This window comes from Diabrotica undecimpunctata, chromosome 7, assembly GCF_040954645.1.
Source record: "Diabrotica undecimpunctata isolate CICGRU chromosome 7, icDiaUnde3, whole genome shotgun sequence".
NCBI classification, from domain to species: Eukaryota; Metazoa; Arthropoda; class Insecta; order Coleoptera; family Chrysomelidae; genus Diabrotica; species Diabrotica undecimpunctata.
In genome coordinates this window covers 62,601,103-62,624,580 of record NC_092809.1, presented here as the reverse complement: position 1 = coordinate 62,624,580, position 23,478 = coordinate 62,601,103, and the positions used below count along the sequence as shown (strand labels likewise).

The following is a 23,478-nucleotide window of genomic DNA, read 5'->3' as shown; positions in this document are numbered from 1 at the left end:
AGAATCAGCGGGTAACAATAAACAAGCAGTACTGGTCGATGAATTGGCTAGAGAGACGGATTTTTGTTTCGTCAAATGTGGCAGTTCATGATGTGAAAAGAAGACGCGGTAGTGTAGAAAGTACTCGAAAAAGGACATTTCATTATTTTTTAAAAAGTATTGGTAAAAAGCATGAAATGTGCAAAAAAATTTTTCTGTGCACTCTAGGATATCATTCAAAGAACGACAAAATCATCACAAATGTTATGGCGAAAGAAGACCCTGAGAATATCGTACCTTTATTTGATAGAAGAGGAAAACATACAAAAACACCCCGTGTAGACAGGGAATTAATAAAAAAACATGTTGAATCTTTTAACCCTTCTGTGTCCCATTATCGCAGGGAACATGCTTCTCTCAAGAGATATCTTCCGAGTGATATCACCATTCGAAGTATGCATAGAGATTTTATTACAGTTCATCCAAATAGAAAGTGTTCATATGAACTATACAGAAAATGTGTGTCTAAGGATTTCAATATTTCCTTTGCATCGTTGGGCCATGAGGAGTGCGGATTATGTGGGGGTTTTAAGCTTCACAATCCTGAATATACCGAACAGTCATTATCGGAGGATTGTAGTAACTGTAACTTTTGGAAAGAACACATCAAAAAATCTAAGGAAGCACGTGAGAAGTGCAGGGCTGATGCAGAGTATGATTATCCATCAAGCACAGTTTGTGTTTCAGCTGACTTGGAGAAGGTGATCATCATGTTGCCCAGAATCGATATGTTAAAAAAAGTTGTGTTTTGCCAAAGAATTATAGTTTTCAACGAAACCTTTGTAGCCGCCGGAAAGAAACAGAAAATCAAATCCTTTGCGTGCCTCTGGCATGAATGCATATCAGGAAGGAAAAAGGAAGACTTGATAACTACATTTCATGCATTTATGTTGCACATGCGTGATGTACAACATAATCAGATCTATTCTGTAACTTTTAACAAATCGAATAGAAATGACCAAGTCGAATCGTAATTACCTTAAATCGGAATGTTGGATATCTATCGCGTCGTTTTTGTGTTTGGATTGGCATTCTGTAACTCACATCGTAATCGGTGTAAATCGAAAACGTCAACTTCTACTTGACGCGCTCAGAAGTTGGTGGCAACCCCGCACTAAAAAGAGAAATAAGTGTTCTGTGACGTTATGTTACAGGAAAGGCTAGTGCGCGCGAAAAATTTATCAAAAAAGATTATATTTCAAGCTTGTCGTCAAGTAGTTTTGATTTGTTTTGGTTAAGTTCGTTACAAGAATACAAAATGGCAAGCGGAACACCAAAGAAAAAGACATCTGCTGAGCAGTTAAATTATTTAGTAAACTTTATCTAAATAAATAACATCACAGACTAAAAAATGTCAGACTAAAAAAGTCAACAAATAAATGTCAAAACAAACGTCAAGACCAATTTCGATGTCGAAATTTGATCTCGACAGAGCTTGTCTAGTCGAAATCAATTTCTACCCAACATTCCGATAGTAGAGGTTGAGATGAGTTACAAAATACCGATTCCTACAATTCCGATCCGACTTGCTGACCTCTATTCGATTTGACTCATTTCTATTCGATTTGTAGTTACAGAATAGGGCTGAATATAATAATTTGGCTTGACAACTGTGCGGGCCAAAACAAGAATTGGTCACTGTTCTCATACTTAATATACATTATCAATTCTAATATAATTGCAGCACCGACAATTACCTTTAGATATTTTGAACCAGATCATTCCTTTATGTCAGCTGACAGTTTTCACTATCAGGTGGAGCAGTCTTTGCAGCGAATGAAAAAGGTTTATGACTTCGCTGATTTTGTGTCTTGCGTTCAGTCAGCTAATTCTGGAAAGGTTGAGACCAAAGAAATGAAGCTTGAGGATTTCTTTGTTTGGCCTGACAACTCATCAATTTACAAAATAAACCATATAACACCACGACCCTACTTGAAAGACATGGTTGAAGTTGTTGCTAAGCGAGGTATCTTTAATTTATTTTATAAAACAAGTTTTGTTTCCAACGAAACAAAAGAATTAAATTTTTAAAAATTTAAAGTAGCCAAGTCTGGCTTCAAAGAACCTGTCAGCATTTCAAAACCAAGAGGAATGACAGAAGAAAGGAAGCTAGCGATTTTGCAAAATTTGGTTACATTAATTCCTGAAAATCGAAGACAATTTTGGCAGAGCCTTCCCGTCAATGATGCAGCCGCAGATTTAAGATCGGAGTTTGATGATGTTTAATAAGTGGATTTTGTGTTTTTTTTAATAATTAATAATCTGTTTTGACTAATTATTTGTTTTTCAACAAAATGTAGAGTTAAGCTTTAATGATGTTTTAAGAACGTTCTTAACTAATAAAGTTAATAAAACGAAATGATTTTTGTTGTCACCGTGCTTTCCGTTGAAGAAATATTACACTAAAAAGCAGTAACCTCAAACTAATTGGAGTTACTGCTTTTTTATGTAATTCATTCTTAACGGTTGTAATAATATACCTTGCTTAAAAGCAGTATCCGCCATTTTCATTAAAATTTATAAAAATAGCTTATAAAAAAATAAACTTATTCAATGATATCAAAAAGAACTACAACACAGTTAAACGATTCCGGAATCCATAAATAAATATATGGTGGCTCAGCCCTGTTTATTAAAATCTGCATTATCTCGAAACTTACATTTTTGGAGATACTGTCTTTTTGCTTAGGACGGCAGAATAGGAAGCGTAACTTCTGGAGAATAAGGAGTCAATATAACTATAGTGGCAGCTTTAATGCAGTTTATAATCAGGTGTCCCCTATGCTTATATTTTCTTGAGTACACTTTTAGGAACACATGCTAAAGTGGGCTCCTTCTGGAGCAATAGGGGTTGCAAATCCTTCAGGACGGATAAACGAAAATTTATTTGTAACACTTTATAGCTCACGTTAAGCCATCCATAAATGACAAAGTGCTTCTTATATGCGACAACCATGAATTACATATCTCGGTTCCTGCAATAAATTTGACACAAGATAATGGAGTGGTATTATTAACTATACCGCCCCATATATCTCACAAGCTACAGCCACTTGACATTTTTTGGTCAAAATAAAACGTTTTTTAAGCTTCAAATTAGTAATTAACAATTAATCCAGGAAAACCTATAAGCAGCTACGACATTTCCGAAATAATTGGAACGGCATATTCGAAGGCTTTTTCGATTAACAGTATTGTGAAACGCTTTCTTGTGACATGAATTTTTTTAATGAAAACTAAGAGGAAGCGAAGTAAGGTAAGAAGTGCAATTTTAACAGATACACCTGTTAAAGAAGAAATAGAACAATATAAATCGGCAAGAACCCAAGAGCAGTTTAAAAAGTGTAAAAGTAAGATAAAGCGGAAAGTATTTAATGAAGAAGAACCAGAAGAAATCCCTAAAAGGAAAATAAAAAACAAAAAGAAAAATGAAAGTAGCGAAGATGAAAGTGAAGTAAATCTTACACTACAGGATTCGTCATCAGATGAAGAAGAGTTTTTTGAGAAAATTATAGCAGAAGCGGAAGACAAATAAAATGAAGAAAATTATCAAATTAACAGTAATAATTTTGTCTTAGTAGAATTAGCTACAAAAAAACGTGACATTTTGTAGCTGAAGTTATTAATGTCCTAGATGACGGTTATAACGTTAAATTTTACAAGAAAATTGTTGGTAAAGTAGAATCTAGAAATTTCATACCTAGTAATGAAGATCCTTCTTTTGTTAACAACTCTGATGTAATACTGCGTCTTCGTGAACCTAAATCTGTAGGTTTGACAAAACGGCAAAAGGCACAACTTATATTTGCAGTTGATTTTAGTCAATACAATGTTGTTTAGTTTATCGGTTATTTATATTGTTAAATGAAGTTTATTTTTAAGTTACATTATGCTGTTTTGTCTTACAAAATATGTACAATAAGGAGTTGTTCCAAGGTATAACCTTATGTTGTACCTCAGACCAGAGTGATTATTTTATTTATTTATTTTTCAAGTACTTACTTATTTCATTTATGTTAAAATTGTGTATTCATATTACAAAACTGATTAAATAAAGAATCTTGTTTATCCATAATTTCTTTATTTAACGTTATCTTTATCCAAATATCGATTTAAAAAAAATGGCCCAAGGTCCAACACTTTCCCCTAACCAGATCTTGCTACATTAATTGCATAAATAGAGATGCATTGTTCAACTGAATTCTATATTCGTTGTGCCAAGATTGTTTGCATATCTGAGATCTATCAAATCCTCTGTTTTTATTGTAAGATTCATGTTCGTTTATACTATCACCTAGTAGTCGCTGACTACTATTTATTTGCCACAAAGATAAAAATTCACCTTGCTACATTTCATAATCGGTTGTCCTTAAAGAGGTAGTTTTAATAGTTCGAAATATGTTCCGTTTGGTTCAGCTGCCCGACGCAACTCCTTCCGGTTCTCACTTCTCTTCTTCACCATCTTCTTTGTACATCACATGCACGGTCCACTTAAGTTTGGTAGTTGCTCAATGTTTCTTTGAGTTAATCCACATAACATTGGGTGCGTTCAGACGACCTCAGCGGCTGACTTTAAACACAGAGCGGTTTAGATCTAGCAGACAAAAACTTCTAAACGCATTTGTCTCGACATTTTATATCATCTTTGACTTTTCAACCCATCTAACCTCAACATTTCCATAAATATTTCTATAAATAAACATACTCGTTCAGTACCAAACTGTACCTTCAATATTCTATTGTAAATCCAAGTTTTTAGATCAATCGAAATTATTAATTAAAAACTCTTGAAAAATTAAAATTATTGCGTACCACCCATGTCCAAGCAACCACTGAGTTCATCCGGCGGAAATAAAGTACGCTTAGTCAGCTGTCCAGCTGCTGAGCTGAACTTAATCTTTTTTTTTAAATAGTTTTTTAATAAAATACATTCGTTTCTATACGATAGTGTGGAACTGGTCTCAAGAAAGTTCCGATCGTTGCTGCATCTGCTTCAAAAATGACTGCTGCAGTTGCAATGTTCCATTACAAAACAGTGGCGGTGAAAACCTACACCTTTTTTGTAGGTATATCAACTCGTGTCGATGTCTGTCTGTGCGATAACTTGTCTTGAAGGAAAGGCCATAGAGTCTTGAAACTTCATACATGGGGTTCTTTTGCCAACACCTTATGTGTAGGTATATCAACTCGTGTCGATGTCTATCTGTGCGATAATTTGTCTTGAAGGAAAGGCCCTAGAGTCTTGAAACTTCATACATGGGGTTCTTTTGGACCAAGGAACAACATTATTGAATTTAATGTCACTATTTTCAAGTTTCAGAGTCTTGAATTCTGCCGAGTCCTTTGATACTCCGTTGTATCGAAGCCTGCAATGATATTAGGCTTTTGGCAGAAGTTTTCTAGGCAGTTATTTTAAATGTAAAGCGATAGAACATTGTGCTATTTTATATTTATTTACTAAAAACCTTACATCTTAACACTGTAAAACGTCCAAGTAATCACAAAAGTGAAACAATATAAATTAGTATTCTACAAATTACATAAATAAAAATTTTCAATACATAATTTAATAATATGTACAGGAAATTAAAGAAGCAGCTAAATCTTCTGAGGGTTCACTGAACTGGATGAAGTGACCTTCTTACTATGTCTAACTTTTCTAACATAAGCTTCTATGAGGGCCTTGATTTTTGTAGGATTTATTTCTCCGGACCTATTGTGGCATATCTGTAATTCGGTAATAATCATAAATACAATGTATCCATTATGCATATGGATTATTAAATTTATGGTAGTTTTAGTAGTTTTATAATTTAGAAGAATTTAGGTTACAAATGCAAAGCAAATGTTGGTATTATAAATTACACAGTTCTGACTCCATAAGATGAAGAGAGAACTGAACCTATTATACTGCATTTATAAGTAAAATAAACATAATTGTCACTTAAGGTAATGTTAAAGGAAACTCCTCAATTAAAAAATTTATTTCGTTGTATCATCCAATTTTGATAGTGGGCAGTTTCTGAGATATTCGAAAAAAAAACCGCTTAGATCACTAACCTAAAAAAATATATGACATTTACATTTGCGTTCATATACGATTTACTTGACAATTCTATAATATGGGAGTTATTTTAGAAACAATCTTACAGATTAGTTTTTTAATAAAAACAGTTAAAGAGTGTGCCTAAAAGTTTTTTTATTAAGAAGTCTAAACAGTAAATCAACGCAAAAATATTTACGCATATTTTCAAAGAATAGGGAAAAAAAGTGTTTCTTTTTCGATTATCTTTGGCTCACCAACAAAATTGGAGGATACGCTTAAATTTTTTCGTTAATTGAGAGCTTTCTTTTGACATGTACCTAATATAATATAACATATCCTATAATATAACACAATAGTATAAGATAAGCTGGTTATCTAGCTATTAATTCCTTTCATTTCTAATAATTTAAAGGCCTGTAAGACATATTTAATTTCGACAATACTCTTTTTGTTTTAAAGGGTTGGCCACAAATCTACTTAAAGCGAGAGAGTGATAGAGATGAGGAGAAAGAAAAGGATTGACAGATGGAGAGAGGGGGATGAGAGAGTGAGAGCGAGAGAGGGAGGAGGCTAAGCACTCTCAAAGTACAACCATAACTATTTAAAATCAAGTAATGGTCCAATTATATTAAAACAACCAATGCATTACTATTAGTGATCAGTGTAGTAGTGTCTGGAGGCTCGGGAGACTGAAACTTCAGAAGCCCTGAAGAAGACATCAAAGAGGATGTCGAAAGACTGGTGAACTCAGAGAACCCGGAAGACTGTTGAGTTTAATATTAATTCTTGTAATAATATCAATCTTAGCCCTTGGTTTAATTATTGTACTAGCCGCGGAAATCTTTCGGAACATTATATATATATATATATATATATATATATATATATATATATATATATGTATATATATAGTATAGGTATTTGAAGTTACTATAACCAGAAGAATATAGAACATAAGAATAGTAAGGCTGGTATGGGAAGACTACGTGGACGACCTCGACCTCGAGCAGGAGACCTTAAAGACGTGGACGTGGAGAATTGGATGGAGATTGCTCAAGACAGAGAGCAATGGAGGCATGTTGTTAAGTCGGCTAATTGCCTAAAACCAACGAAGGGTTGTAACGCAATGGAGTAAGTAAGTAAGAAGAATATAGAGGTCATAGTCTTCATTTCAACATACTTGCGCACCCATTCTAGTAGATTCAGGTGGAAAACTGAGCCGTAATATCCTCAGCAATTTTTTTTAATCAACCTTCGACATTGTATGAAAACAAAAAAAACTAATTGGACTATCTCAAATATTACCAAAATGAAACAATAATTAACTATGAATCAATCAGAAATGAACAGTACTGGGTCCAAAATTTATATTACTAACCAAGGAGTTATATTTTTAATGTCCACATCACACAATAACTAATTGTTTAAAGGGTTTCAATTAAAATATTGGAAAATTGCAGAAAAAAGTATTATAAAGTATCTATTTTGACCTGGCGGCTATTGTTGTCAACTTCGAGAAAAAAAATCATTTGTTGCATAATAGTATATTATGCAACAAGCATTTAATGATAGTCATTATGATGCGAGTATGAGGGATACGACATGAGCCGCGACATGTCACATAGTACACGATCATAATAATGGCAATTAAATGCGAGTACTAACATATTTTTTTACGATCATTCACAACCAAAAAAAAAATATATTCAAATTTATTTATTTTGTAACACAAATAAATTTAGCACTTATTTGATTAAATTAATTATTTTGTTACATTGATACATTTATATTTTTAATATTAGAATTATTAAAATGAATTTGTGTTAAATTTTCAAAATTCCTATCATCCTGAGACATTTTCTTAAAAAGATTTAACCTTGAAATTTGTCAGTTTGTTTAAATAATGTGAACTGTCAAAGCGTATGCATTTGACTTGACATTGCTCATTGCGTATGTACCACCTACCGATACAGAAGATCATCTCGCGATTCTATTGGTTAAAAATCTGTATCATAATGAAAATCTTTATCATAATAAAGCCCATTATGAAGTATTGAAATTGCAATTAAAATATTAAAGTATGAGAGTAGAACAATTATCATTTGCATTTGTTTCTGATATATTTGGCATGTATTTTCATTATATGACAAGTGATAGAAGATACTCAAATAATGTATTAACAGGAATATTCACATCTCGTTTACCTGTCATTACATTATGTACATTTCACCCTTATGAGCTCATCAGATACACTTTGCTTGTTTAGACGAGATGATAAACATACCCATTCGTATATCGGTGGTTAATTCAAAACCTTTCAGTCAGTCAACGGTTGGTGTCAACAAATCCGTCAATGAATCAACAATATGGAAAAAGTATGGAATCAAGTAAATATCTTTGAGACGATATTCATGGAAGTGGACTCAGGTCATACACTACAATTTAAAAAATTGTCACTGATGAAATAACTAAAGGACGTGAAATAAAAGTACTAGGCTTGTTGTCATATCCCTGTGACTTAAATGTTACAAAGTTTAAATGGACAAAAATTAAAGACTACGTAGTTAGACGTAATAAAACATTGAAAGGAAAGATATTCCTGAATTTATGAAGTAGTTATTGACATATATAAAAATAACTGGAGATATTTTCTGACTCTAGAAGAAACATTCGGTTTAGAAAAGACATTATAGAAACAATAGTGATTTTATTATACTCTTCCAGTAGCTCATGTATAATTTCAGCGAAGAGGATAATGCTGTATGCTGAAATCTATCCCATACAAACACGAATAATATTTAAAATAGTAGTTCAAGTTTATTACTTTAGTTCTAGTGTAGTTTATGTCAAAAGGGAGGTATGTCAGAAAATAAGACATCTACCTGCACTGTACAAAATTATTTAATACAAGGATAAAAGTTTTTTTACTTATATACTTGCTGAAGGGACCTTGCATCTTCGTAGTCCGATTTTCACACACTTCACATCACGAAAAAAATAACACATCACTTTTCTTTACCGGTAAAGTTGTTTAATGAATATTATTTTAAAACTATCGGAAAATCAAAAGCTTTATTACAGAGTACATAAATTTTTCTGCCTGGCATATTCATGTATGTTCAGCAACAATAATAAATGATACTATATCTGTTTTATGGGGGGAGGAAGGGGTTATATTTTGCTAAATATTTCTGTCAAAATGTATAATTTTATCAATCGGATCTTACGCAGCCACTGCAATATGCCGTACATACAGAAGAATTTAAGTACTGCCCACCAGAAAATAAGCATAAGCCACGGAAACTATGAAAACTAAAGAACAAATGGTATCAAACACCAGATCTTATATGTTATTTTTAAATATGAAAAATATATTACCTTAGGTACACTTCTTCTCATTATATCCTTGTATTCTTCTTTATTGATCCTTTTCTTGTTGTAGTGAGGTTTCAATACAAGTTTAACTTCATCCACTACTCTTTCTTGCCGATTCAATTTCTTAAGGAACTAAACAAAAAAAAAGGAACTAGTAATTAATTAAATAAAAATGTTAAATATTTTTGTATTAACATATAAACTAATTTTTAAAATGTCATTCACTACTAAATGCCTTCATAATTGGTGCTACAGTCCTACAGTAGAGTTCGAACTTCCACAGTTATATTTCGACAGTCAGGCCATCTATATTGCCAACCGTTGCCAGTTTGGTGCACCGAAGTTTTGGCCTACCTCTCCGTCTACTTCCCACCGACTGTGACATGAGGATCCGTCTAAGAAAGTTGTTCTGTTGCGATCTCGCTGAATGTTCTGGCTACCTTAATCTTCCTTATCACGTCTTTACTACCAGATATCTGTTTTTATTTGTGATATATCTCATAGTATAGAAGGTTGATATGTTTGAAAAGGTACCATTTTAAATCTAGTGAAGCATTTTCAATTAAATCAATATCTTATTTGTTCTTTTACATTACCTATGAAGAATAACCGAGTATAAGATAATTATCGCGATCAAATAACCCTTATTTGACTTTTTAAGGCGTGATATGGATACATATCGTGTTAGTGGAGGAGAGCAAAGAAATGTGTGGGGAGCAGTTAGAGAGTTGAAGAAAGGAAAAATTGAAGAAGGAGAACTTAAGGTTAGTAAGAAGGAAAAAGACAAAATAAAAGACAATTCAAAACCATTGTACCAATACTTAAAACTAGGTAACCGAAAACGGAGAGCTAATGTAGCTATAGAAGCAGAAAAATTTCGAATAAATATATCAAGAAACAGATAGAGAAGAAGAAAAAAAAAAACAATAATGAACACGGAACAAGATGAAGAGAAACTGACCTACACAGAAGTGAAAGATAAAATATGCAAACTAAAAAACGACAAAATAGCAGGAGTTCCCCAGTATGAAAGAAAAAAATTATGCAAAGCAGTCCCTACATATCTTCCTAATGTGCGGGGTTTATTGACCACGTGACCTTCCCACTATTAAACACAAGTTTCTTTGGCGATTTGACACTTTTTGGAGGATTCTTCGTGATAGTTGATAATAATATATTTTCAAATCTAACCCCGTAGTTTTTGTACAGACCTTTCAGTCTATCTGTATTAAATGTCCATTATATAATACCTAGATTGAGCGCTGCAATATAGACCCGTTCCCCCAGTATGAAAGAGAAAAATGATGCAAAGCAGTCCCTACATATCTTCCTAATGTGCGGGGTTTATTGACCAAGTGACCTTTCCACTATTAAACACAGAGTATGTCAACGTTCAGGACAATGCATGGGCATAAGATCCGAACCATTAACCATTATGATATTAAGATAAGACTGTTTATGTTGTCACGTTCATAAGAATTATGATCTGTTATCTGAGGCTAATCGACACTTCTCTTTTTAAACTAGTCAGTCCATCCCATTCTCAAAATAATAAATATATGATCTCATTCATTCATTATTTTCACAATTTATAATGCAAATCGTTCGCAGTGAACTAGTTCTATGAAAATTAATGAACTAGTTCAATTAGTTCAGTTGAAAGAATCGTTCATTTGAACTATTTCGATGGTGAACTACACATCTCTAGTAGATATGTGTAGTTCACCATCGAAATAGTTCAAATGAACGATTCTTTCAACTGAACTAATTGAACTAGTTCATTAATTTTCATAGAACTAGTTCACTGCGAACGATTTGCATTATAAATTGTGTCTCAATTTCCAAAGAAGAAAATAATGAATGAATGAGATCATATATTTATTATTTTGTGAATGGGATGGACTGACTAGTTTAAAAAAAGAAATGCCGATTAGCCTCAGATAACAGATAATAATTCTTATGAATTTGACAATGACATAAACAGTCTTATCTTAATGTCATAATGGTTCGGATCTTATGCCCATGCATTGGCTTGGACGTTGCCATGCTGAACTGTTTCTCGTATTGTAATTTTGAAATAAAAATTTTTAGTTGGGGTTAAAATGATTGATGCATCTACATCAAATATAATTTTATGTAAAAGTGAGAATGAAAATGTGTTAATGTTCCTAGAAAATTCACTGATTTTTTTTTGTAAGGTTGTTTTAGAAATAACCTAATTATAGATACCTATGAGTTTAAATATACGTAAATATAAAAATAAATCATACGTGAACCATATTTATATTTAAAACGGTTACTAAAAAAACAAATCTTAATAATTTTTTGCAAATAAAAAAATGTTACTTGCAAAACATTTGAGAAATAAATTTAAAACATTTAAACCTAAACATACGATCGAAAGAAATGGTTCCGAACGAACTACTTGTACGGTAGTGAAAGACTGACTGAAACCCGAAGAAAACGGCCGACCGGCGCCGAGCTTGTGTGATGATAAGACGAGACATCTGGCAACCAGTTATGCTAGGGTTGGATTTCGATTTCGGTCCTACAAATAGTTCTTTCGCGAACTAGTTAATTTTTGTGAAATAGTTCGTCTAAAAGAACTAATAAGCACACCTCTACTACGCGGTATTGTTTCTGATTTTGGACCTGAATAATCTAGGTTCGAATCTTCCACTGATTTGTCTTTTTTTTATACATATAAATTAATATTACGTTTATTAGATAAATAAATAAATAAATAAATTTGAATTATAGAATTGTAGATGAAGAAAGAATAATAATGACAAATAATAAGTTGGTATTAATTAAAATAATATAATAAAATAATTATTACAATAATTATTGAAATGTTTTTTGTCTATACTCTATACTATTTGCCGAATTTATTCATTTTATGTAATAAAAGAAATAAAAGTAAAATTAAACTGTAAACATATTTGGTCCCACATAAAAATTTTTTGTAATTATTAAAGTCTAATTATAATAAACCTTTTTTAAAGATATTTACACATACTTATTACTTACAAGATTGACTCACAGATTTAATAATATCTAATACGAAGTTTGTCTTTTTAATTTTGCATATGGTCACTTGGAGAACGCCACCAACAAAACCTTCCGACACAAATGTAAGCTCAATATTTTGTTGACATTAATCGAAGTTTCATTGCGATACAATAAGTCGTACAGATACAGTGATTTTTTGAAATTAGCAAGTCGGTCGAAAAATGGATCTTAGCCGAGAACATTTTCGAGAAATAATTTTCTATAATTTTCAAAGAGGATTATCCCAACAGCAATGTCTCGCTGAAATGATGTTTGGAAATGAAGCATCACACTAGTCAACTATTTCCCGCTGGTATTGCGAATTTCAACGTCGTCACTCCAGTCTCAGCGATGAATCCAGGCCAGTGGTTGAATATTAATTTAATTAAAGAATTTAAGGACGAAGGACCACCAGCCCAGGGACTGGAATGAAAAACAGATTAAACACTAACTTATATTTAATGCTAAGATTAAATAGAAATTTCTGTTAGCCGTCCGAAAACACTGTGATATGGGATACTTCACTACACTTTTCACTGACGCTCTTTTCACTCTTATATAAAATTACAAGTAGAATTGCTTAGCGGAATGTCGTTTCTATGTTTAAAGCGAACTACTGGCAACACTGCTGGTTTGAATATATTAACTGTTTATATGAAAACTACAACTGCGGTTTTAGAAAACACTGGTTACTATAAATGATTGGCTTGATAATTTTATGAATAATGCGATGCGAGTGTAACTACTTAGTAACAAATACATATGTTATATTAATAAGCGAAGCGAGTATTTGCGAGCTATATATAGCGAGTTTAGCTTACGATATTTTGCGACCGACTTTTGTAATAGCTTGTTCGGAACTGACTGATAATATCCAAATTATGTAGGCAGGTAGCCCAGGGCTCCTACCTATAAAAGTACCGTTAAATATCTTTCTTTATTCCTTCTAAGAATTTCAATATCGTCATGGTTAAAAATGAATATCAAGTGGAATGGAATTTCACCAGCCAGGTCCACCCAAAACAGCAGTCGGACAGCAAAACATTGGTGCGCTAATTAAGGATGACTGTTATGAAACATACCGGGAGATAGAGGCATCTTTGGGCATTTCAAAGACCTCGATCCAAAAGATCCTATAAGAAGAACTTAGTGTTACGAAGTTCGTTTCCCGTTGGATCCCTCATAGAAAATCAAAAAGCGGTTCGCGTCAATTGGTGTCGAAAAACATTGGAACGGTTCAACAAAGGAGGCTAGAAAACGTTTATAGTATTGTTAGTGGCGATAAATGTCAGATTTACTACAAACCGGAAAATAAACGCCAATCCGCTGTGTGGATGTTTCACGATGAGGAAAAATCAACAAAAGTGATCGTTCTCGAAGAGTGTCAAAGAAAATGGTCGCAACTTTTGTGTCAAAATCTGGTCATGTGGCAACAACTGCTTTAGAAGATAAAAGAACGGTTACTTCTGATTGGTATATAACCGTTTATTTACCAGAAGTTATCGCTAAACTCCGACAAAGCAACTCACAACAGCGAATCATCCCACATCAGAACAATGCAAGTGCTCACACTGCCCAAAAGACAATAGAGTCTTTGGACCATCAAAACATCGTTTTGTCTAACCATCCACGGTATAGCCTCTATCTAAGTCCAAATGACTTCTTCACGTTCCCAAAGATCAAAAATTCAATGCTTGGGTAGCGATTCCAGTCGTCAGAAGAAGTAATTCATGCCTTTAAAACAGCGATTTTGCAGGTGTCAACTGAAGATTGGAATAAATGTTTTACCAATTGGTTTGAACGTATGCAAAAGTGTATCGATCTTGGAGTCTTTGTCTTTATAGCTATATGCAAAACTAAAACGACAACCTTCGTAAACGTATTATTGATTTATTATTAAATTTATATATATAAAAAAGAAAAATCAGTGGAAAATTCGAACCCCAGATTATCCAGGTCCACTTGAGTTTGGTAGTGGGAAGGTCACGTAGTCAATAAACCTCGTCCATTAAAAAAATATGCGGGACTGCTTTGCATAAATTTTCTCTATCGCACTGGGGGAACGGATCTATATTTCTATGCTCAGTCTAGGTATTATATGTCTATGATTCTTATGCTAACTTACATGACCGGGCAAATGAAAAGGCATTACTATACCAGATGTTGCTGATTAAAATGGGGTTATCATATTGCAAAGCAAAGATTCTGTAATAGTAGTCAAGATATGCAGGTCAATCACCCATTCTTAATTGTTCAATCGTCTGAATAACGTATGAAAGGGCATTCAATTGTTTCAATATTTTCTAAAAACTCCTCTTCATATTCAATTTTTCAGCAGATCTCCTATTAATACGACGTGGCGAATCCATAATTTTATTGAATGCACGACCTTGATTTTCTTTGTCATCAACTGTTTTTTTTTTGTCTTGGTGTCACACACTTTGGGTTTATAAAAAATTTGGTTAATGTTGAATACCATAACATTACTTGGTGCCCAATATTTATTGATTAGACCATTTTGTACAGGATGCAGCAGATAAACGGCCAATTATAAATATCTCCTACTACCACTATCTTGGCACAATAATTAATCACACAAACGATTACTCCAAAGAAATCAAAGTTCGAATAGAGAAAGCACGTACAAACTTCAATAAAATGAGAAAGGTACTTTGTGCAAGAGAACTAAAATTGGACGTGAGAGTTAGGCTGGCAAGGTGCTATATTTTCTCGACTCTGCTTTATGGGATAGAAGCATGGACACTTAACGCGTCGACTGCTAAAAAGTTGGAAGCATTTGAAATGTGGGTGTATAGAAGAATCCTGAAGATATCATGGACCGAGCATGTAACAAACAACGAAGTCATGAGAAGAATCAACAAAAGAATGGAAGTATTGGAAACCATCAAGACACGAAAGCTGCAATACCTGGGGCATGTTATGCGTAATGAGAGATACAACCTACTTCAATTGATTATACAAGGGAAAATCCAGGGCAAGAGAAGTGTAGGAAGAAGAATCTCATGGTTGCGTAATTTGAGGGAATGATACGGATGCACATCAATTGAACTATTCAGAGCAGCAGCATCTAAGATCAGAATAGCCATGATGATTGCCAACCTCCGTCGCGGAGATGGCACGTGAAGAAGATAAATATCTCGAGAACTAAAGGTAACTGAATTATGAAAATTTGAGGAGGTTATAAAGAGTGACCTATTTAATTAAAATATTTTTATCTATTTGCTACTTCCGGTTATACCGGAAGTTGCTTATAACTTTGTTTTTAATGGGACACCCTGTATATTTTTTAATTATAGAAACATTAACGTTATTCTGAACATTTTTTGTTAATACTTACCTATACCTATTGTAAACCGCTTTTGAGTTATAATGGTTTTTATATGAAAATTACATTTTCTACCATCTATATAAAGTTCAATATCCTCTAATGTAATTTGAATACAAATTTAAATTTCTTATGAACTTATTAACCAGATACATCATTATCGTTTACAGTGTAAAGTTGCGTTTCTCATTATACAGGGTGCTGTCAAAATTGGTATAAAACTGGCATCCTTAATTTTCACCTGTTAGTTAATTTATTTGAAAACTTCAAGAGATAGGTATAGGGAATACTAATATAGATCAATAGTGAAAAACTTATTTTTCTAAAATAATGAATCATATACAAGGTGTCCCATTTGAAAAAAGGAATTGGGCGAAAGTTAATGATGCCGGCTTGACTTTGACAGCACCTTGTATAATGAAAAAGGCAACCCTACACTGTAAACGATAATGCTCTATCTGGTAAATAAGTTCATAAGAAATTTAAATTTGTATTCAAATTACATTAGAGGATATTGAACTTTATATACATGGTAGAAAAGTGTAATGTTTATATAAAAACCATTAAAGTCAAAAACGGTTCACAATAGGTATAGGGAAGTATTAAAAAAAATGTTCAGAATAGCGTAAATATTTTTAAAATTAAAAAATAAACAGGGTGTCCCATTAAAAAAAAAACGAAGTTATAAGCAACTTCCGGTATAACCGGACGTAGCAAATAGATAAAAATATTTTTATTAAATAGGTCACTCTTCAAAACCCCTTGATTCCAATTTTGATGATTCATTTACCTTTAGTTCTCGAGATATTTCTAATTGGCCGTTTATCTGCCGCACCCTGTATATCTAAACTGTTTGAGTAAAAGTATTGTTTAACTTAAAAAAAAAAACTACTTTTTATTCAGTACCTAAGAAACTTTTTTTTCCCGGAGGCAGTCTATTACTCATCAGTCATATTACAACCAATTGGCTTATTAAATACCTTCATTTTATTCATGATATCTATTCCAGAATTCTGGAACTCTGTATCTGCTTGTATGCATCTAGTATATGTAAACCATTATGTGTGTGGAGTCACTCGTTAGTCTCCAAAAAGTACTTGCCCCTGCTATCTAGTGCCTCGCAGTCATTTGAAATACGATTCTATGCAGTCTTACTGGAGGTAGGTGTTTCTTGACTGACGTATATCCATTCATTAAATCTATTATGATTCTGAGCTGATAACCGCCTGTTTTGTGCAGTACTTCAGTCTTATTATCACATTTCCTTTCATAATGCATTTTTGCATGTGCTTGACCGACTATATTGAGCAATATTTATGAACTTGTAAATATCTTAGTATGTCTAAATAAAGTCAAACGTCAATGTTTATGTCAAATAACACTGTAACAAAGATTGTCTATCGTTTCAGTAATATAAATTAATAGCAACATTGTATTTAGACAAAACTGAATCAAAAGAGCTGTAAAAGTGACAATGAACTGATCAATAAATCAACATTAATCAATTGATTCAACCTTGTACTAACTCTCAAATAAATAATAAAGATTAAAAAGTTATTAATAGGTAGGTCAGATAGCCAAGCGGGCTGGGCGGCCGGTTCTCATTCGCTTCACTGCGAGTGGTTCAGTGGATGTGAGTTCGATCCCCAGCTCGGTGTACAGAAAACAAAAAGGCTAACGCAGCAGTTTAAAATTCTAAATGAATCTGCGGCTTAGACTAGAATATGCTGGTGTCTGATCGGCCTATGGTGGAGCAGTACGGCAAGAGATAAGGGCTTGCGGCTGTGATACTCCTCCATAGATCCCTACCGGAAGGGCGAGGCGCCTAAATACCGGTATATATATATATATATATATATATATATATATATATATATATATATATATATATATATATATATGTTATTAATTTAGAGTAAAATAGAAATCAATTTCGCTTACCTTATCCTTAACTTGCATCTCCACGGCTGAATTTGGTAAGTCGTCAAGAATCTTCAAACAATCTTCGTCCAATTTGACTCCAACAGTTTTCGTTTTTGGGTTAGTTTTCTTAGTGTACTTTTTCTTTGACTTACTGTAATTAGGCGAACCGAACAACGCGTCAAACGCGGAGGCATGTGACTTTGTCTTGCCTTTTATCATTGGTTTAGTTACGATTTCGCTTGGAGGTTCGAATAGATCTTCATAATCGCTACTTCCCGGAGAATACGGCGAATCAAAATCTAATACTATATCGTCGAGGCTGCCGTTTTGGGTTCTTTTCCTAGTTGATTTGGTCATCTTGTTTTGTATCGGCTTTATGGGATTTGTTTTCACAGTAGGCTTGGTGGGAGATATCTTCACGACGCCTGACTTAATTATGTTGGGCAAAACTATTCGTTGAGGTAATGGTGACGCTACTGGTGGAGAAATTACTGTAGTATTAAGAATATTAATTCTAGTAGGGATGGTGGCAACAAGAGGAGTAGATGAAATTATTGGAGTTGGTACAGAAGAGAATGGTATAGTTTGGGCAACGGGTTTAGACGGCTGTTGAACCGTTTGAATTTGCGGCCGTTCAGGAGATTTTCCAACATTAGAATCAGGAGTAATTATTTGGACACTACTCTGAGAATCGGCGGGTTGGATGTCTGCCAGAGGCGGAGTAAGAGACTTGGCAATCTCGGGCATCGGATTCATAGATTTTTCCAACAAATCAATAGCTGCCCTGCTATCAATACTTTCATGGGACTCTTTCGAGCCCTGTTGTATTTCAGGTGTTGGAGACCTCGATTTGGTAGGTTCAAATGGATCATAAGCATCCGGCGAACTAGGTGGTGAGTTTGGTGGTTCTGGAGGAGTATTTGGGCCTTTGTGAACGCCAGGGCTTATTCTCGAGCCCATTTCTTTTTGAACATTGGTTTCCATATCCTCAGGATCATGTAGAGGATTGTTTATTGCACGTATTTGAGGTGGCTTTGGAGCCAGAGAAAATTTAACCTGCGGTTCTGGTGGTGTTTTAGGACCAATACCTCTTTCGGGACTAGCTACTTGCTGAGATGAATCGCAAATACCACCTTGGCCGTTTCTCATCATTACATTTTCCTCGTTATCGCTATCAGTGAGAATTATTACTTGTTTTGGAGAAGGTGTTAATTCTCTAAACGGCGATTTTGCCAGGTCGATAATAGCTATGGGCTTCACTCCAGTCAAATCTTTTCTGGTTCTCTTCTTTTTGCGTTTCTTGGCTCCTTCAGTATTATTTCTTTTATCTCTTGTCGTTACATCCCTTCTTTCATTTTCATTATTAAAACTCACACTGACTAAAATGTTGTCACCTGATGCGAAGACTTCTTTCGAAGGAGGGGGCGTACGCTCTCTTTCGTGGCGTCTTTTTCTCTGTCTGCTTTCTAAAGTATCTCTGTTACGCCTATCTTTCTTCCTCTTATCTTTTTTCTTTTTGGCGGCATTGTTTACTGTAACTGTTAAATCATTTCTGAGTATCTGAGGATTATCCGTCAATCTTGGTGGTGTCCAAGAAGGAGACGCTTGTGGTTGAGACATGGGTGTCCAATCTATACGCTCCCTAGCTCTCCTTACAGGAGTTCTAGACCGTCGCCTACTTCTACTTCCAGGTCTTCTCTTTTTGGTTCTACCATCAGGTTTTCTTTTTCTAAACCTACTAGTAGAACGTTTTCTTTTCTTAGCTTTTTGTGCCGCGTCCCTTTTTTTAGGTGGAGATCTGGAGCGAGTCGCAGATCTATAACTTCTGGCTTTTCGTGTTTTTCGAGATCTCTCTTTTGACGGTGACTTACGTTTAGATAATGATCGACGTGGTCTAGAAACTGATCTGCGTGACTTTGAGGGTGATCTAATTGGTCGAGAAGAACTTCGCAAGGGCGGAGTGTAGGATCTACTTCTTGACCTGCTAGGAGTGTTTCTAATATCCCTTCCAAATTGATCTTTCGCTATCAAAGGACGAGGTTTTTCCGCTATTATAGCTCTAACATTGTATCTTTCAAGTTCCTTGCGTCTTTCCTTCCTCTTTTCTTTTTTGTTGTATTCACGATCACTGGATTTGTTCCTCGAATCAGAAGGCCGTTTTTCTTTATCTCTATAATTACGCCCCTTACTGCTTTTACTCAATCTTTTAAAAGATGCATCTTTACTGCTGTGTTCGTTTTCTTTATTTCCCCCCTTTTCAACAGCAGGTGATTTGCTTGGATCTTTCTTTTTGGTTTTCTTTAACTCTGGAGTAGCTTCTTTCGGGGATTTCTCTACCTCGCTCTCTACTTCCGGCTCTTCATTTTGAACTTCTTTATCTTTATTTTTATCTACTATTTCCCCTTCTTCATAATCTTCTGGTCGTGCTAAATCCAACTCGGATTCTTTAGCATTAATTTCCAAAGCATCACCATCGGACACGGTTTTTAATTCCTGAGCTTCATCAAAATCATTTCTATCTTCATCCGAAATTAATTCTGTCTCCAATCCTTCCAAACCTTGTTTTTGAGATTTTTCATCCAAACAGGGAGTGTAACTTCTCTCCTCTTCACTAATATCTTCAGTCATATCATTTATGTCTGTCACGCCAAACGCATTATTATCTTTCTTAACAATGTTTTCGTCATCTTCAGAATCACTATAAAGCCGGTCCATATTACCTTTTGACCCGCTTTTCCTTTTGGACTTAACACTTTTAGATTTCTTATCGCTTTGTGACAGATTTGTTAGTGTCTCATTATTGGGAGTGATTGTTGTATCTTCTTCATTTTGTGCTTCATTATCACTATCTCGCTTTGAATCTGCATTTGCATCATCATCGAAAGGAAGGGCCGGGTCATAGCGATCCCCTGTACCAATTCTACTATTGTCAGCATTTTGTGAATTAAATTGATAAATTTCTTTTTCAATATCAAGATTTGAATTACTATTTTCTTCATAAATTTTTTCGGGATCGTAACCTTGATCGGGATCAAGCGTTTTTTCGGCATCAGTGTTTAACGTTTCTTCTGAACGCATGCAGTTTTCAGGATCATAAGTATGATCTAGAACTGAAGAATCTTCAGCGTGAGTCGAATCATGAATCGGAGAAGCAGTGTCTTTTTCAGGGTCGTAAATTTGTGATAGTTCTTGAGGTAAGGGTGAGTCACTTTCTTGCGGATTCTGATTAGTTAGGTGTTCTGATGTTTCGTCCATTTTGTGAGACAACTGTTCTCCATTCTCATCAGGCTCGTTAAATATTTGTTCAGGGTCATATAGTTGATCCGGGTTTACAGGTTCGCTAGTTGCTCCCGACCCTAATTCGTTTTCTTGCTTTTGAGGTGAAGAACTTATTTCTCCAACTTGATAATCTACCGCGGTAGATATTTCTGGACCTAGAGTTATTCCACTATGAAGTGCCATTGTTTTACTCTCTTTTGAATAAATACTAAAGTTTGGACAACCATCATCAGACTCAGCATCTTCTTCTTGAGGTTTCCTGGCTTCTCTAGAATAAATATTTGCGTTTGGACATCCATCTGCAGAATCATCATTGTAATACTGATACGACTTTTCTAACGATGATGATTGTATAGCACCTGACTGTATTTCATTTGATTCAGTAGGAACTATTGGAGAAAAAGTGTCTATTGCAGGTTCCAACTCCTGATTACTTCCTACTGTCGAAGTTACAGTAGTTTCTTCTTTGCCGTATTCAGTTTGATTTTCTTGTTCTTGTAATTTTTCATCATCGATGACCATATCAGTTTCACTATCGTTATTTTCATCATCCATCATCCCAGAAATATTCGGCATAGGTGGAGGAGAAAGAGGTCGATATGAACGATCTTCGGTTTTTGATGTCGTAACAGTTTCGATATCGCTGTAGATATCCAACTCGGATTCATCGTTTTGATTTGACTCTTCTTGTTCTTCTTCTTTTTCTTCCGCATTGGGTTCAGTGGTAGCACATAACGTTCTTCTTGAATAATCTTGAGGAAAATCGTTGTCTTGGCCGTCATTTGAAAAATTGTTTGAATAATTCATGGATGAAGATGCTTCAGCATTGTAATAATTTTGATTATTACTATTATAGTAATTGTTCCCTGGTCGTTGGTAGCGATTATAAGGTCTGTAATTCTGATTTTGGTTGTAACGATTCCTGTTAGGGTTATAGTACGGCGTTTCTTTTCCTTTAACTTGTTCTTTTGTAACATCAATATAATTGTTAGATTTTGACTTAGCCTCGATTTTGAACTTTCCTGTCGAATCTATAGAATAAGAAGCATTTCTCGCGTACAGTTGTTCTTGGGATGTTAATATGCTGTCCAGCAAGTCTGAAGTACTGCTGACAACTTCGGGTACTATTACGTTCTTTTGCCTAATCGTACGACGCATTGAAGCCACGTCGGACCGATTTGGGGCTCTGCGGGTTAAAACCTGCGAACCTACACTGTAGTTTTCTTCGTCAGTAAAATAATCTAAATCGTCATTTTGCCCAAATAGATCCAATGTCGGTATTCCGGCGCTATGTCTGATACCACTAATATTCGAAGAAGCTGTGCTTGCTCTGTTTGGAATCTTAACGTCAGGTAAATTTTGAGGTACATTTCTAGGGCCGCACATACCAAGCTGCTGTGCTAACCGTGTCTTAACTGTTTTGGGTTTCGGTACCGTTTTTCTGGATTTCCTTTTCCTCTTCCTTTTCATACGCTTTTGTACTGCCACCGTTTCGCCAGTGGCTTCATCTATTACATAAACTGTTCTGAATTTAACTTTTCTCCGTCTTCGGCGAGATCTTGAGGTAGTGCTTGTTACTCGGTTGCTGTTGTTGGAATTTTCTCTAAGTGGTTGACTGGTTGATGACTGATATCGATTGGTTTCTACTCGCCGCCTGACTCGTTCTGTTTGTCTGGTACGTGGCATTATTCTGTTAATAGAAATATTTTTCAGATTAATATATCCTACTAATTAAAAAAAAGAAAAAATAAAACATAATAAAGTAATTAAAGGATTTTGATCAATAAATGATATTTTGTGTTGATATATAAGTATCTATTATTGTCCTAATGAGATCTCAAATTCTGAAGATTAAAGCTATAAGCAAAATAATATGTCCTGTTATCTATATATTATACATAAGCCGTTCAAAAGGCCCTACCATGTTGCCCGATACTCAGTCGCCATTTATGACTCTCCTAACACATTACTTCAATAAATTCCATTATTGAATTTTTTATATCTACTTTTTCCTTTTTAGTAAATGATGTATTTTCTACACTGGAACAAATTCAGGTAGTAACAGATTGGTTTTTGAGTTTATGGGCCATGGTCTGGAATTATTTATTCCTGGCGTTTCGTCTGGCTGCACGCCGCAAAAGATAGACGTCTGGTCTCACCAACGCACTATAGGTGCACGACACTAAGAAGGCGTTTCGTCTACGAGAGATGTCAAAGGCTATTCCTTTGCGATGACCTGCAAAGGTCATAACTGTCCTTAACTTAGGTACAGTTACGATCGTTTAATACTTTCTGCAGTGTCAGACCACGGTATTTAAACTCATGGACGTACCAAATGTCTAAATTATCTTTTTCTGTCAATAGAAACTGGTGCTAAAAAGGATAAATTCAAATACTTGGGGTTTATATTCACGAAAAA

General features: G+C 34.4%; 1 protein-coding gene across 1 annotated transcript in view; it reads right to left on the bottom strand.

The window, feature by feature from the left end:
- Nucleotides 1–5,471: 5,471 nt before the first annotated feature.
- LOC140445444 (uncharacterized) overlaps nucleotides 5,472–23,478 on the bottom strand; it is a 62,821-nt gene continuing 44,814 nt past the window's right edge. Inside the window, exons 4-6 of the mRNA XM_072537458.1 lie at nucleotides 17,799–22,749; nucleotides 9,464–9,592; nucleotides 5,472–5,766 (exon numbers count right to left, since the gene is read on the bottom strand). Coding sequence (XP_072393559.1) covers nucleotides 5,638–5,766; nucleotides 9,464–9,592; nucleotides 17,799–22,749 — 5,209 coding nt within the window. The 3' untranslated portion in view covers nucleotides 5,472–5,637. The remainder of the gene's footprint in view (nucleotides 5,767–9,463; nucleotides 9,593–17,798; nucleotides 22,750–23,478) is intronic.